A 14,606-nucleotide genomic window follows, 5' to 3' on the forward strand; every position below is an offset into this window, starting at 1 on the left:
TTTTAAGAGGACAAAATTAGTATTAAAGCAAATAATTTTAACATCTTTTTGATAAGTGACATTTTATGAAATTAAAGTTTTAAAATCATTTTCTTGCTCAAGGCTAATTATTGAATATAAGGTTATGTGAGAACCTATTCATTACGAACAAAAAGATCTGTTTTATTTAGGCAAACATTTCAAATAATATAATCATTGCAAACTGCTGTTTTATATAAATACTGCATTATAAATTGTTTATCTAAGAAAAAGAATAATTACAGTAACAAAAGCAGATTACACATAAATTAACTGTATCATGTTTTATTAGTTGAACAACTTATTTATTAAATTGTCATAACTAAATAAACTTGTTTCAAGAGGATTTCTTATGTAGAGCAACAAACTGATTCACACTTTCTCTTGAAAATAAGGGTTTTATATACTGCTTTTGTCCAGCATAAGACTATTACTACAATATAAGCACTAATAATTGAAATATAGAGGTACACTTACTTCTCGTTCAACCATAATTATGGTTTGTCAGAACTATCGTTTCTGTTCATATCATTTCAAACATCTTACCTTTCTTGTTAAAATGGCAATGTGGTAAGATCCATGGCAAAGCGGTAGCATTTTTACCTTTCATCTGGGCAGGCGTGACAGTTTTCATGCACTACAAAATTCCATTTCTATATTCCCATGTACAAGTTTCAAAGCTTCTATGATGAATTAATTCATTAATCCAACCAAATAAAATATGAATGAAATCTAAATGAAATATTACTTGAGGGAAAAACACAAATGTTATATTTTTTTATGTCTTCTATTATTCAATATCCAAACAAACAAAAAATCAAATTATACATTTTGCATTAATAATTAATAATAAAAAGAATTCGCTATGAAACAAATCTTTAAATTTGCAAAACTGTTTGTTTAAAGTCTATTGTTCTTCTGTTGTTTGACTAAGAATTGTTTGTGTCTTCATAACCCATTGAAACTTCAAATGATTGCTGAAACAAATATATATATATGTATTTAATAATGTATGATTAATCACAATTTACCAAATTAGGTACAACAAACAAGACACTTGCTGACAGGACTCTTTTCTGTGGGATACCAATGGGGTTCAAAAGTAAGCAGGCACATACAAATGATGAGTACACCACATTTGCATTATGCTTCTTGATATCAGCTGTTGCGTGATCTATACTTCCCATTCATTGACTCTCTGTTGAATCTCTAATGCACACAAACAATCCCTTAGATATTAACCATTTTATTTTAAAGCTAAATATAACAGCAGTTACTTACTAAGTATTTATATTTTGTTATTCATACGTGCTTTTAACATTCATATAAATCTAGTGTTAATCAAGAAATTAAACAATAATTTCCTCTCACTCCTGACCTAAACTTTGGTATATTTTGATATTACTTTTAATGTTTATTTTTTTAATTAAATAATGTTCATTATAAACTTTCCATTCATTCATATAGAAATTACAGCACTGATATAATCTACAAAAAAAATTTAATAATGGTTTATCATCTATATATATTGAATCTGTAAATGAAATTAATTTTCTCAAATTGCTCTTTTATATGGTCCTAAAAGAAGGATGTCAAGTTTTAGGATCTCAATATTTTAGATGATATTTTACAGAAGACAATCTCACTGTACGTTTTTATATAATAAATATCTAATTACAAAATATTTCTATTACAAATATCTAATTACAAAATTAAGAAATGAAATATAAATTATTTAAATACAATTTTTTTTTGTAAATTCCATTTTATATGATCTAAGATTTATATCTCCCTTTTGTTTACTGCAATCTTCTTTTTATTAAAATACTTAGCAGTGGTCACTTATCACAAATTACTCCATCTTTCTTGATAACTTTGTACCATTTGTTATATTTCTTGATTAAACTGTACTCTTTGCTAATCAATCACAACACAATTTTTCAAAAAAGGTCAAGATGGCATACATATTTTTTAATTATATTCCTAACAGTAGATTTTTGTCATAATCAAAAGATTTTTATTAAAAAAGTAACTATTTTCTACATTTTTAGTTCCCAAGAAAAACATACACTATCATTATTAAATAATTTCTATGCCCCTAGACCACAGCATTCTACTAAGTATCAAATATTTGGTCTTAAACAATTCTCTAATTTGAGGAAAAATAAATACACTCATATTTTATTTAATTTCACTTTGCTATTGGCAAATTTTTAAAAACATTAAAATTAATCTATTTTATTTAAAGTTAAAACATAATTTTTTATAAGACCCTATTTTATAAATAGAAGGTGAAGGACCCTATTTTACAAAGAAGGTAAAGTAACTTTTTGACGATTAACTAGTGGAATAAACTTTTTTCAATTTATGTTGTGAAATAATCTTTTTGGTTCTGTTAAAATATATAATATTTTATAGATCTTCAGTGAAGATATCACAAGATGCAGCTGCATTCAATAATGAAACCTTGCAGTCCAAGAAGAAGTCTCATCAAGACATTCATCAAACTTAAAAGCTCCTAAAATAAATGAAGCACTGTCAATTGTTTCCATCTCTTGAACAGCACAAGATACTGGATGTAAAGGAATATTTATTCATTTAAATAAACACTGCCCGTATGCTTGGGTTTTGCAAACATCCAGTCACCAGCATTAAAAGCAATACCCAGGTCAGATATCAATCCACGCAATATGACAGCAGGCACAAATTAAGTCATTAATAGTTATACTAGTTTCTAATCTCAAAAAACTGGTCACTAATTACTAGTTCACTAGTTACAGGTATCACACGACACTCATTCACTCATACTGGTTTAGCTAACACTATACTTATATGCACAATGTACCTATTTTTTCATAGTATAACCACTTATATATCTCTAAAAAGTACCAGCCATTATATGATCTTTTTTTGTTTTTATAAAGTCTTTGATAGTTCAATAAGCAAATAGTCTTTTTTTCCTCATGTTCACATAGTAAGCCTAAACATTACATCTAGGGCATGTTATATGCAAAACCCACTGATAACACTGATAGACAAAGAAAGATTTTTTTAATGTTTCTGTAAGTGTGATACCATTTCTTGAATTGCTTTTTTGCGCACATTACAGAACTATAAATACAATTTTTCTATCACCTTTAGTTTTAAAAAAATTACACTTCAAAAAAAATTAAGGGAAAATATAGTTAAATCTATAAAACTTATAATTTTTCATGGCCATGCCTGTGTTAGAATGATTTCAGTTATGCTTTTCATTTATAAATAGCCTCAGGCACAACCCATATTAATATCCAACAGTAATCGACTAGCAAGTTAGTATTCCATTTCCCTTTATAGCGGTTTTCCAATACCAAAATGTCTTGGTGGAAACATTCACTGTGTTCATCACTTACATCTCCAATATTGTCAGGGAAAAAATCCAGATGTGTGTGTTTCAAAGACATATTACATCCCGTAGCTCTGTATGAAGTAAGAAGCTGATTAACAATATTGTGGTAATTGTCGGATTTTTGTTTGTTGAGAAAACTTTTGCAAACATCTTTAAAAGAATCTTCACTTTCTACATTATTTAACACTGAGTTAAATACATCATCTTTGACCAACTCTTTTATTTGAAGACTAGCAAATATTCCTTCTTTAATTTTTCCTTCACTTACTTTCGGAAATTTCTGCCTGATGTGCAAAAATCCAGGTCTATCCTTCTTCACTGCTTTTACAAAATTTTTCATTAGTCCTAGCTTGATAAGGAGAGGAGATAAAAATATTGTTTTGGGTTCAACTAAGAGCTCATGAATAATTTTTCCCATTTGGAGTTAAATTGTCTCGTTTCTTATACTGTTTGGTAACATAATGTTTATCCATACCTCGGCTGTCCCATTTGCAAAGAAAACACATATACTTAGTATAGCCTAACTGCATGCCTAACAAAATAGCTATAACTTTCAAATCACCATATATGTTCCAGCTATTTTTTTTATAATTTATTTTTTCAAGAATATCTTTCATCACATCATATGTCTCTTTCAAATTAATACCAAAAACGATTGGTATCGAAGAATATTTGTAACTATTGCGTAGTAGAACCACTTTTAAACTATACTTGGACGAATCTATGAAAAGATGCCAGTCCTCAGGTTTATGAACATGTCCTAAGTGCAACATAAGCTCATTAATACTTGTGCAATAAGCCAAATTATTTTCATCAATAAAGTACTGAGAAAGTTCTTTTTGTCGGCTTTGAAAGCCTGATATTTTTGTATTTTTTTAAAGTAAATTCCAACCTTGGAGTCCTGATCCTAACAGTTCAGCTTGACTTTTTGATAAATTTAAATCTCTAACCAAGTCATTTAACTCACCTTGTGACATATGTGACTTATTATAAGATAATTCAAAATCAAAATCATTCTTGTCTTCTTCAGTACTGCCTGATTCTTCATTGCTGTTTTCAAAACATACATTCACAGATGGCTCAGAAATTGGAATAATTTCACTGTGAGCTACAGGCCTGACTGCAGATTGTAATGAAAGATATTTTACAGTATGTTCAGATTTTTTAGAAATTCCAGACACACTTATAAACAATAGTAACAATCGGTTACATGATCCTTTGGTTCACGCCAAAACATCGGTACACCAAATGGTAAAACTTTCGGTGTACCTTTCAGCCACTCTCTTAAATACACAGAAAAATTAGTGCATACTATATTAGGAACCCATATCTTATCTTGATCACCAATTTTACACTGAAAGTACAAATGATATGCTTTTTTAATGAAAGGGGTAATGTTTTTTTTAATTGATTTTACAGCAAACTCACCACACACATAACAAAAGGCAGCCATATCAATTACACAATTTCGAAGCATTATGACAGTTTGTTTGACACTGCACTGCACTTATCTAATTTTGTTTGACACTGCACTAACAGTGCAGTGTCAAAACAAAATTAGATAGCAATAAGACTGAACAAAATTAATTCATTCCTAAATCCAGTGCTTAATACAAACAAAACAGCTGTGTTTTCAGCTACATGTTTTGATCTGCACAGACATGATTAAACTTGTCCATGAAAGCTCATCTTCAGTATCAGATATGATGTCATAATATGTGACTATGATATGATTTAATTCTTTGTCTAATATTGTTTATTTATAACTTATAAATAATGTTAATAAAATTAAACAATAAAAAATGAGCTAACAAAATACAATATAGGAGCTAAGAACGCTAACTATATGTTGAAAAATGAAAAAATCCTTTAATTACAATTTTTCAAAAATGGTGGGTGATAGAAAGATTCTGAGTTCATATTCACTTTCAGGTTAAAAAACAGATTAAAATCATATGTCGCATGTTAGGAAACAAAAATTATGTTTATAGGTGTAATCTTATTCATCCAGTAGACAACCTAATTAAAGTTTTTAAGTAGTTTTTATCAGTTTTAAAATTTCTTTAGGCTGACTCTTAATGGTATATTTCACATAAACACAAAATAAACCAAATACAATACATGCACAAGCTTATTTCTTAAAAAAAAAAAGTAATTTGATCAAACTATAAAATAACCATTGATTTAGAGATAATTTATTTTACACAGAAATAACCTTTATAAAATTGTTGGGGATGCATAATCCCAAGCATTTAAATCCAAAAATTCAGCAACCAATTTTTTTTTTTTACTGAGAAACAATCTTTTTAAACTAAGATTTTTGACTGCCAGTTAATGACTTCCAGAATTAATTGATTTTGTGATGCAATATTTGTTACATATAATGTATACTTATAGCAATAGTCATACTATGAATGTCATTCAGATGTGACTCTGTATTAATTAAAACAGTAAAGTTCATTTACATGTTTCTGGCATATATTGTAACATTAGCGATATATAAAGCATAATAACTTAAAAACTTGAGATGATAGAGAATTAATGAATATATATTTCTCATCAGTGCAAAATTCCTATTCAAGGCTCATTCCCTTTTCTGTTCTAAAAATTATGTTGACTAGTATAATTTTTTGTATCATTAATGACTACTACCATTGTTTTCAAACACTTTCACAATCCCTATGTCCTGCTCTAATGAAAGAAAATAGTTTTCACAAAATAAGAAAAAAATAGTTAGACTATCTAGAGTTAGAGCACATTTGTTTATATTATGATAAAAACTAATTTATTAGAAAAGTTGACATTGATTTTCTTTTTTATTACTAAATAATTTTATTAATTTGTGTGATATTTGTGGCGCTATATGTAAATATGTATATTGCCACAACCCAGTGAGCTTTAGTTCATGTTCAATAGTAGATTATGATTTTTTTTCTATGATCCTTCTCTTAATTTTCTCAATATGCAACTTTCAGTCTTTACATTTCTTGCAAATGGGCAAATGGCTTTTTTCACACAGCTGATGAAGGTCTAGCCAATTTTGTATATTACTAGTATGATTTGCTACTTATATATGTTCTTTTAGTTACTCACAGTAAAAAAATTGTATCATTGGTATGCAATAAAAAAACAGTCATTATGCGGTACTTCATAATGTAATACAAGTAGGATACCAAAGAGCCAAAGCGGAAAACAACTTAAACGAGTCCTTTGCAGACAAAAGCCTAGACAGATGATGTGTAACAGCATTAATCTTGCTAAAAACACAATCATTCGAAAAAATGATTTTATATGCCAAACAATTAATACTAACATTTCACAACATAAACATTTCATAGTTATACTGTATGGAATTATTTGATAACTGCTTTAAGAAAATATATTGAAATTATTAAATATCTTCTTGTAATTTAGAAATTAGTGCTAGTTTCAGAGCTTAGAGCTAACTATACAATAGAATTTATCACACAACATTTATTCCTAAATGATTAGAAATCCTCTTTTTTATAATTTTAAGTATAGAATTGAAAAACCTTATTAGACAATAACATAGTGATAAGTAATATTTTTTTTTTTTTTTTTTTTTGTCTTCAGTCATTTGACTGGTTTGATGCAGCTCTCCAAGATTCCCTATCTAGTGCTAGTCGTTTCATTTCAGTATACCCTCTACATCCTACATCCCTAACAATTTGTTTTACATACTCCAAACGTGGCCTGCCTACACAATTTTTCCCTTCTACCTGTCCTTCCAATATTAAAGCGACTATTCCAGGATGCCTTAGTATGTGGCCTATAAGTCTGTCTCTTCTTTTAACTATATTTTTCCAAATGCTTCTTTCTTCATCTATTTGCCGCAATACCTCTTCATTTGTCACGTTATCCACCCATCTGATTTTTAACATTCTCCTATAGTACCACATTTCAAAAGCTTCTAATCTTTTCTTCTCAGATACTCCGATTGTCCAAGTTTCACTTCCATATAAAGCGACACTCCAAACATACACTTTCAAAAATCTTTTCCTGACATTTAAATTAATTTTTGATGTAAACAAATTATATTTCTTACTGAAGGCTCGTTTAGCTTGTGCTATTCGGCATTTTATATCGCTCCTGCTTCGTCCATCTTTAGTAATTTTACTTCCAAATAACAAAATTCTTCTACCTCCATTATCTTTTCTCCTCCTATTTTCACATTCAGCGGTCCATCTTTGTTATTTCTACTACATTTCATTACTTTTGTTTTGTTCTTGTTTATTTTCATGTGATAGTTCTTGCGTAGGACTTCATCTATGCCGTTCATTGTTTCTTCTAAATCCTTTTTACTCTCGGCTAGAATTACTATATCATCAGCAAATCGTAGCATCTTTATCTTTTCACCTTGTACTGTTACTCCGAATCTAAATTGTGCTTTAACATCATTAACTGCTAGTTCCATGTAAAGATTAAAAAGTAACGGAGATAGGGAACATCCTTGTCGGACTCCCTTTCTTATTAGGGCTTCTTTCTTATGTTCTTCAATTGTTACTGTTGCTGTTTGGTTCCTGTACATGTTAGCAATTGTTCTTCTATCTCTGTATTTGAACCCTAATTTTTTTAAAATGCTGAACATTTTATTCCAGTCTACGTTATCGAAAGCCTTTTCTAGGTCTATAAACGCCAAGTATGTTGGTTTGTTTTTCTTTAATCTTCCTTCTACTATTAATCTGAGGCCTAAAATTGCTTCCCTTGTCCCTATACTTTTCCTGAAACCAAATTGGTCTTCTCCTAACACTTCTTCCACTCTCCTCTCAATTCTTCTGTATAAAATTCTAGTTAAGATTTTTGATGCATGACTAGTTAAACTAATTGTTCTGTATTCTTCACATTTATCTGCCCCTGCTTTCTTTGGTATCATAACTATAACACTTTTTTTGAAGTCTGATGGAAATTCCCCATTTTCATAAATATTACACACCAGTTTGTATAATCTATCAATCGCTTCCTCACCTGCACTGCGCAGTAATTCTACAGGTATTCCGTCTATTCCAGGAGCCTTTCTGCCATTTAAATCTTTTAATGCTCTCTTAAATTCAGATCTCAGTATTGTTTCTCCCATTTCATCCTCCTCAACTTCCTCTTCTTCCTCTATAACACAATTTTCTAATTCATTTCCTCCGTATAACTCTTCAATATATTCCACCCATCTATCGACTTTACCTTTCGTATTATATATTGGTGTACCATCTTTGATTAACACATTATTAGATTTTAATTTATGTACCCCAAAATTTTCCTTAACTTTCCTGTATGCTCCGTCTATTTTACCAATGTTCATTTCTCTTTCCACTTCTGAACACTTTTCTTTAATCCACTCTTCTTTCACCAGTTTGCACTTCCTGTTTATAGCATTTCTTAATTTCCGATAGTTCCTTTTACTTTCTTCATCACTAGCATTCTTATATTTTCTACGTTCATCCATCAGCTGCAATATATCGCCTGAAACCCAAGGTTTTCTACCGGTTCTCTTTATTCCGCCTAAGTTTGCTTCTGCTGATTTAAGAATTTCCTTTTTAACATTCTCCCATTCTTCTTCTACATTTTCTACCTTATCTTTTTTACTCAGACCTCTTGCGATGTCCTCCTCAAAAATCTTCTTTACCTCCTCTTCCTCAAGCTTCTCTAAATTCCACCGATTCATCTGACACCTTTTCTTCAGGTTTTTAAACCCCAATCTACATTTCATTATCACCAAATTATGGTCGCTATCAATGTCTGCTCCAGGGTAAGTTTTGCAGTCAACGAGTTGATTTCTAAATCTTTGCTTAACCATGATATAATCTATCTGATACCTTCCAGTATCGCCTGGCTTTTTCCAAGTGTATATTCTTCTATTATGATTTTTAAATTGGGTGTTGGCAATTACTAAATTATACTTCGTGCAAAATTCTATAAGTCGGTCCCTTCTTTCATTCCTTTTGCCCAGCCCGTATTCACCCACTATATTCCCTTCCTTGCCTTTTCCAATGCTTGCATTCCAATCTCCAACTATTATTAAATTTTCATCTCCTTTTACGTGTTTAATTGCTTCATCAATCTCTTCGTATACACACTCTACCTCATCATCATCATGGGCGCTTGTAGGCATATAGACATTAACAATCGTTGTCGGTTTAGGTTTTGATTTTATCCTTATTACAATGATTCTATCGCTATGCGTTTTGAAATACTCCACTCTCCTCCCTATCTTCTTGTTCATCACGAAACCTACTCCTGCCTGCCCATTATTTGACGCTGAGTTAATTACTCTAAAATCACCTGACCAAAAGTCGCCTTCCTCTTCCCACCGAACCTCACTAATTCCTACTATATCCACATTTGTCCTACCCATTTCCCTTTTTAAATTTTCTAGCCTACCAACCTTTTTCAAGCTTCTAACATTCCACGCTCCGACTCGTAGAATGTTATTTTTTAATTTTCTGGTGACCCCTTCCTTAGTAGTCCCCACCCGGAGATCCGAACGGGGGACTATTTTACCTCCGGAATGTTTTACCAAGGAAGGCGCCTCCATTATTGCTATGTGAAAATGCAGAGAGCCACATTTTCTTGGAAAAAAAGCAGCTGTAGTTTTCCATTGCTTTCAGCTGCGCAGTACTCAGAGGACTAAGTGATGTTGATACGGCCGTTTAAGTCGTCCTGACTCACGCCCCCTAACAACTACTGAAAGAGCTGCTGCCCTCTTTCAGGAATCATTTCTTAGTCTGGCTCTCAACAGATACCTCTCCGATATGATTGCACCTTCGGTCCAGCTACTCTGTATCCCTGAGCACTCAAGCCCCCTCACCAACGGCAAGGTCTCATGATTCATAGAGGAGGGATAAGTAATATAATATTTTAATTTATATTCAGGGGCAAGCTACCCTAAGAATGAAATTAAGAATGAAATTTACTACCTACCTACCTAAGAATGAAATTAAGTACAAGCTCAAAAAGTTGAGGTATAATATTATTCTAATTTGGTTACAATTGATTTTTTTGAATTAACAACAATTGGGGCTAAGACCCAATTATCCGAAACTTTGTACATTTTATTATTGTAAACATAAACATATTTTTTTAATTATATGCTGAAGAAAAAAATGTATATCACTCACCATATCAGAACCCTGGTTTAAACTCTCGACATATGATACTTTTCCTTCTCTATATAATTCGTTATAAGCCTTAATGTATTCAACATTTTTTATAAACATTAAATAATGATTATACTCTTCTTCTATATTAGAATACTGTTTATTAAACATCATCTGAAATTCAGACAAAGAAAACCAATAAATCAACCAATACTAATCACCATCAAATCTAATTACTCACTCATTTTCACCTAAGATTATTATTACTAGAAAACATTTTAACCATGTACATCCAGTTACTAAACGTACTGCAATTAAACTGTAAGAGCATTACAATTCTGTAGGTGTTACTAATTTCAAATCCTAGTGAAGGCAGTTACTTTTATATGGATTTAAATACTAGATCATGGATACAGGTGTTCTTTTATGCTTGGGTTTCAATTAACCATGCATCTCAGGAATGGCTGACCTGAGATTGTACAAGATTACACTTCATTTACATTCATGCATATCATCCTCATTCATCCTTTGAAGTAATACCTTATGGTGGTTCCGGAAGCTAAACAGAAAAAGTAAAAAGGAGTTATGAATAAAACCAATAATTAAATTATAACCAAGAATTTTGTTTGATAAAGGAGACTAAAAATTCATTCTTACTTATTTTGTAACCAGTCTATTGCTTAAAAAATAAATATTAAGAAAATTAGTTGAAAATTAATTTATTATTGTTTCTTAAGTATTGTTGTTTATAATTTTGACTATAAAAACCAGGAGGGAATACTAATAACAATAGATCATTGCATGATAGAAGTGCTCCTCTTAATTTATAGTTTTCAGTGAGTTAATGTAGTAGAAAGAAGAAAAAGAATTTGATTAAAATGTGCAATTTATTATACGGAGTATAATAGTTTAAGGTCAACTAACCATAATCACTCGTACATACACATGCTAGTTAAATATGCTGTGAAACTTTCAAATTAATTATGAGGCAGTGATAATTACCTCTTCTCTACAGCAAATATTGAACTAATATGTTTAATTATAAGAATATAAAATAATATTACCCATTCAACACATATAAATATACAATTTTTCTTTTTACTTAAATGTAAATTTCTTCATTTAATTAGATGTAATATTGGTATTGAACATGGATAAAAGATTGGGAAAACACAAATAATTCGTTCTTGACTTGAAGAAAATAATTCTTTTTTTTTTAATATCTGAAAACCAATAACATTTTAGAAATTTAATTTCAATTTAAGATAAAACAAAATTGGAAGAAAAATATTTTATTTATAAAGTCAAAAAATTCTTCCACAGTTCTACGCAAGAATACAGATTTTTCACTATTTTATTTTGTATAATATTTTTTGTATAACTTTTTTACACAAAAATGAAAAAAAATTAATTAATTGAAAACGCTAAAATTTTTTTATTTTATTTAATATTAAAATATATTTTCTGTTTATATGAACATTAAATTAATATAATAATTATTTGATTAAATAATTAAGAATGAGTAGACCCCTACAAACGCACATCACACAACACACAACCAACTCAAATTGAGGTTATGTTGTTTGTTGTCGACTTAAATTCAGCGTAACTCAAGAACTATTCAACCATTCTTAATCGCCGGCCTCCATAGCACGAGTGGTACTGTCTCGGCCTTTCATCCGGAGATCCCAGGTTTAAATCCCGGTTAGGCGTGTCATTTTTACTCGCTACAAACATTGTCATTCATCTCATCCTCAGAAGCAATACCTAACAGCGGTCTCGGAGGTTAAAAAATAAAAAACCATTCTTCATTAGATTATTTCACCCACAACTTATGATAAATTACTACAGCATATCTAAATTTCAGTAAGATTTATATCAAATAAGAATAGTTTTTAAAAATAACCCTATAAAAAAATGAAATAAAAATATTTGTCAAAATTACAATAACATACATATTCTATACAAAATGAAATTTTTCACTTGCTGTAACTCAAAAATAGATTTATGATCATATGAATCGTTTTATTTATTTCCACTTACAAAACATATCCTGAAATTATTTCTCTTTTCTTCATAAGACATCTGTGTACACAAACATTCTTATCTCTTTAAATCTACCTTTGGTGACTTATTGTATACTTTTCATTGTCCTCTCATTGATTTTAGAACATTTATCCTTCTATCTAAAATTATTACTTCTGTCTTAAATATTAACCCTTTTTTAAAAAGACATCTACTAATTTTTGTAATTAAATTTGGATAATTCTCAACATTTTCCTATACTTCAAATTTTAATTTATATTAATCCAGTTTGTTTAAATACAGTCTATTTGTTGCAATCATTTTTTACTCTCTTTAAAATCACGTCACATCATATCATATCTAAATTGAATCCCTAGCCATCCTAGTTCCATAATGTTTTACTGCAATTTTTGGTTTTACAAACTCTGCGTAACTAATATTAATCTTCCTATATAGTTTAACATCCTGGATCCATGCATTATATCTTCATTCATTTTTGAAGAATAAATACACAATAGTAAGTACTTTTTACAAATGTTGAAATGTATAATATAAGATGTTACGGCCACAAGGTAATGTTGTTCCCTAAGACATACAAGCTCCCTCATCAATGACAGAAACACATGAACACATTTTCTAGAAGGAGAATAAATAAATAGACATGCTAAATAATCATCATTGATTTATTTACTTGCATTGTTGGTGATAAAGGCTGCTTTTTTTATCTGCCATGTTGATTAACATAGATTGTAATTATTAGAATACTCAATTTATTAAAAATATAAAACTTACCCACATGTAGAGATTGTAATTGTAATAATAAAAAATAAAAAAGGTCCACTTCTCTAGCATTTTAACACACATCTTACAATAATATCAATCTGCTGAAGATTAATGAAAATACTAGTAAAATAGAACAGAATACAAACAACAGTTGGCAAGCCACAGTTATTATGCTTATTGTAAAAAATTTAAATTACTAGAATGTACTTACTTTGTACTTCTCCCAAGAAACTGTGTCTCCAGGGAATGGTTCAAGCCAACTTGTTTCAGAACTGGAATATGATTGATATAATTGCCAATAGGTACAAAAAATTAACAGGCCTATCATAAAGCAACCTTTTTTAGCCATAATTGTACCAAAAAAAGACATGCTCATATTACTGATAAAAATTTAAAAAAGATTTCTAGTGAATTTATATCAATATGATTGAATGAAATAGCTTACTGATGAATGAAACAGAACTTTTACCACACTTTGACAAGTAATAATAGTCAACCTGCTGACCATCACTCTTATATATTCTACAAATAGAGTCATAAAATTAAAACAAAATTGAATGTATAAATTAATAACATGTATGATGAATAATAAATAATTGTTATTTTTTAATTTTTAATGACATTGTAATTGAGAAAAGCAGTGTAATAAAATGACAAATGAGTTTAATGAAACATTCAGTCATAAACTAATACAAAATGACATCATATTTATTTTTCGAAAGTAAATAATCACTTATACTGAATTATATCTATTATGATAAAAATAGTTAGATAGCATCATTTCATGATAAAATGTCTATTGCCTACCAATAATATAGTATTCCATTTTAAATGAAATCAGTAGAAATTAGAAAAAACCCTTAAAAAATGATGAATTAAACTGTTTTGTATTTAAATGTGTATTCATTATGGAGAAATTGGTATTTTGTTTCAGTAATGTACAATAATTCTTATACATTAAATTAAACCAGACTATTAATTTTTGTTTTCAAATTTTGAACCATGTTTCTTATGATAATCATAAACTAAATTTAAAGGTAAAAAATAAATGGTTTCAATGTTTAAAAATTTGTAAAAAATAAAACTAGCAAAATTGTATATGTATGTGTAATATGATTATACAAAATTTTACAAATGCTACATTCATTACTTCTGGCTTAAATACAAGCAGGTTGGTAAAAAAAGAAAAAACTTATATAATTCAGTAATTTGTAGTAATGTGCAAATGATTTGACCTTTATACATTCATGTCTATGCAGACATGGCTTGAATCATTTTGCTAT

General features: G+C 29.5%; 1 protein-coding gene across 1 annotated transcript; it reads right to left on the reverse strand.

Annotated features, from left to right (window-relative positions):
• Positions 1 to 799: 799 nt before the first annotated feature.
• LOC142326838 (uncharacterized) lies at positions 800 to 13,979 on the reverse strand. The gene is made up of 3 exons (XM_075369569.1): positions 13,535 to 13,979; positions 10,537 to 10,689; positions 800 to 995 (listed from the first exon to the last, which is right to left on the reverse strand). The coding sequence occupies exons 1-3, from the start codon at positions 13,697 to 13,699 to the stop codon at positions 948 to 950; spliced, it is 366 nt and encodes a 121-aa protein (XP_075225684.1). The 5' UTR covers positions 13,700 to 13,979; the 3' UTR covers positions 800 to 947.
• Between the last annotated feature and the right edge of the window lie 627 nt (positions 13,980 to 14,606).

This window comes from Lycorma delicatula, chromosome 6 (genome assembly GCF_047948215.1).
Source record: "Lycorma delicatula isolate Av1 chromosome 6, ASM4794821v1, whole genome shotgun sequence".
Taxonomy (NCBI): Eukaryota; Metazoa; Arthropoda; class Insecta; order Hemiptera; family Fulgoridae; genus Lycorma; species Lycorma delicatula.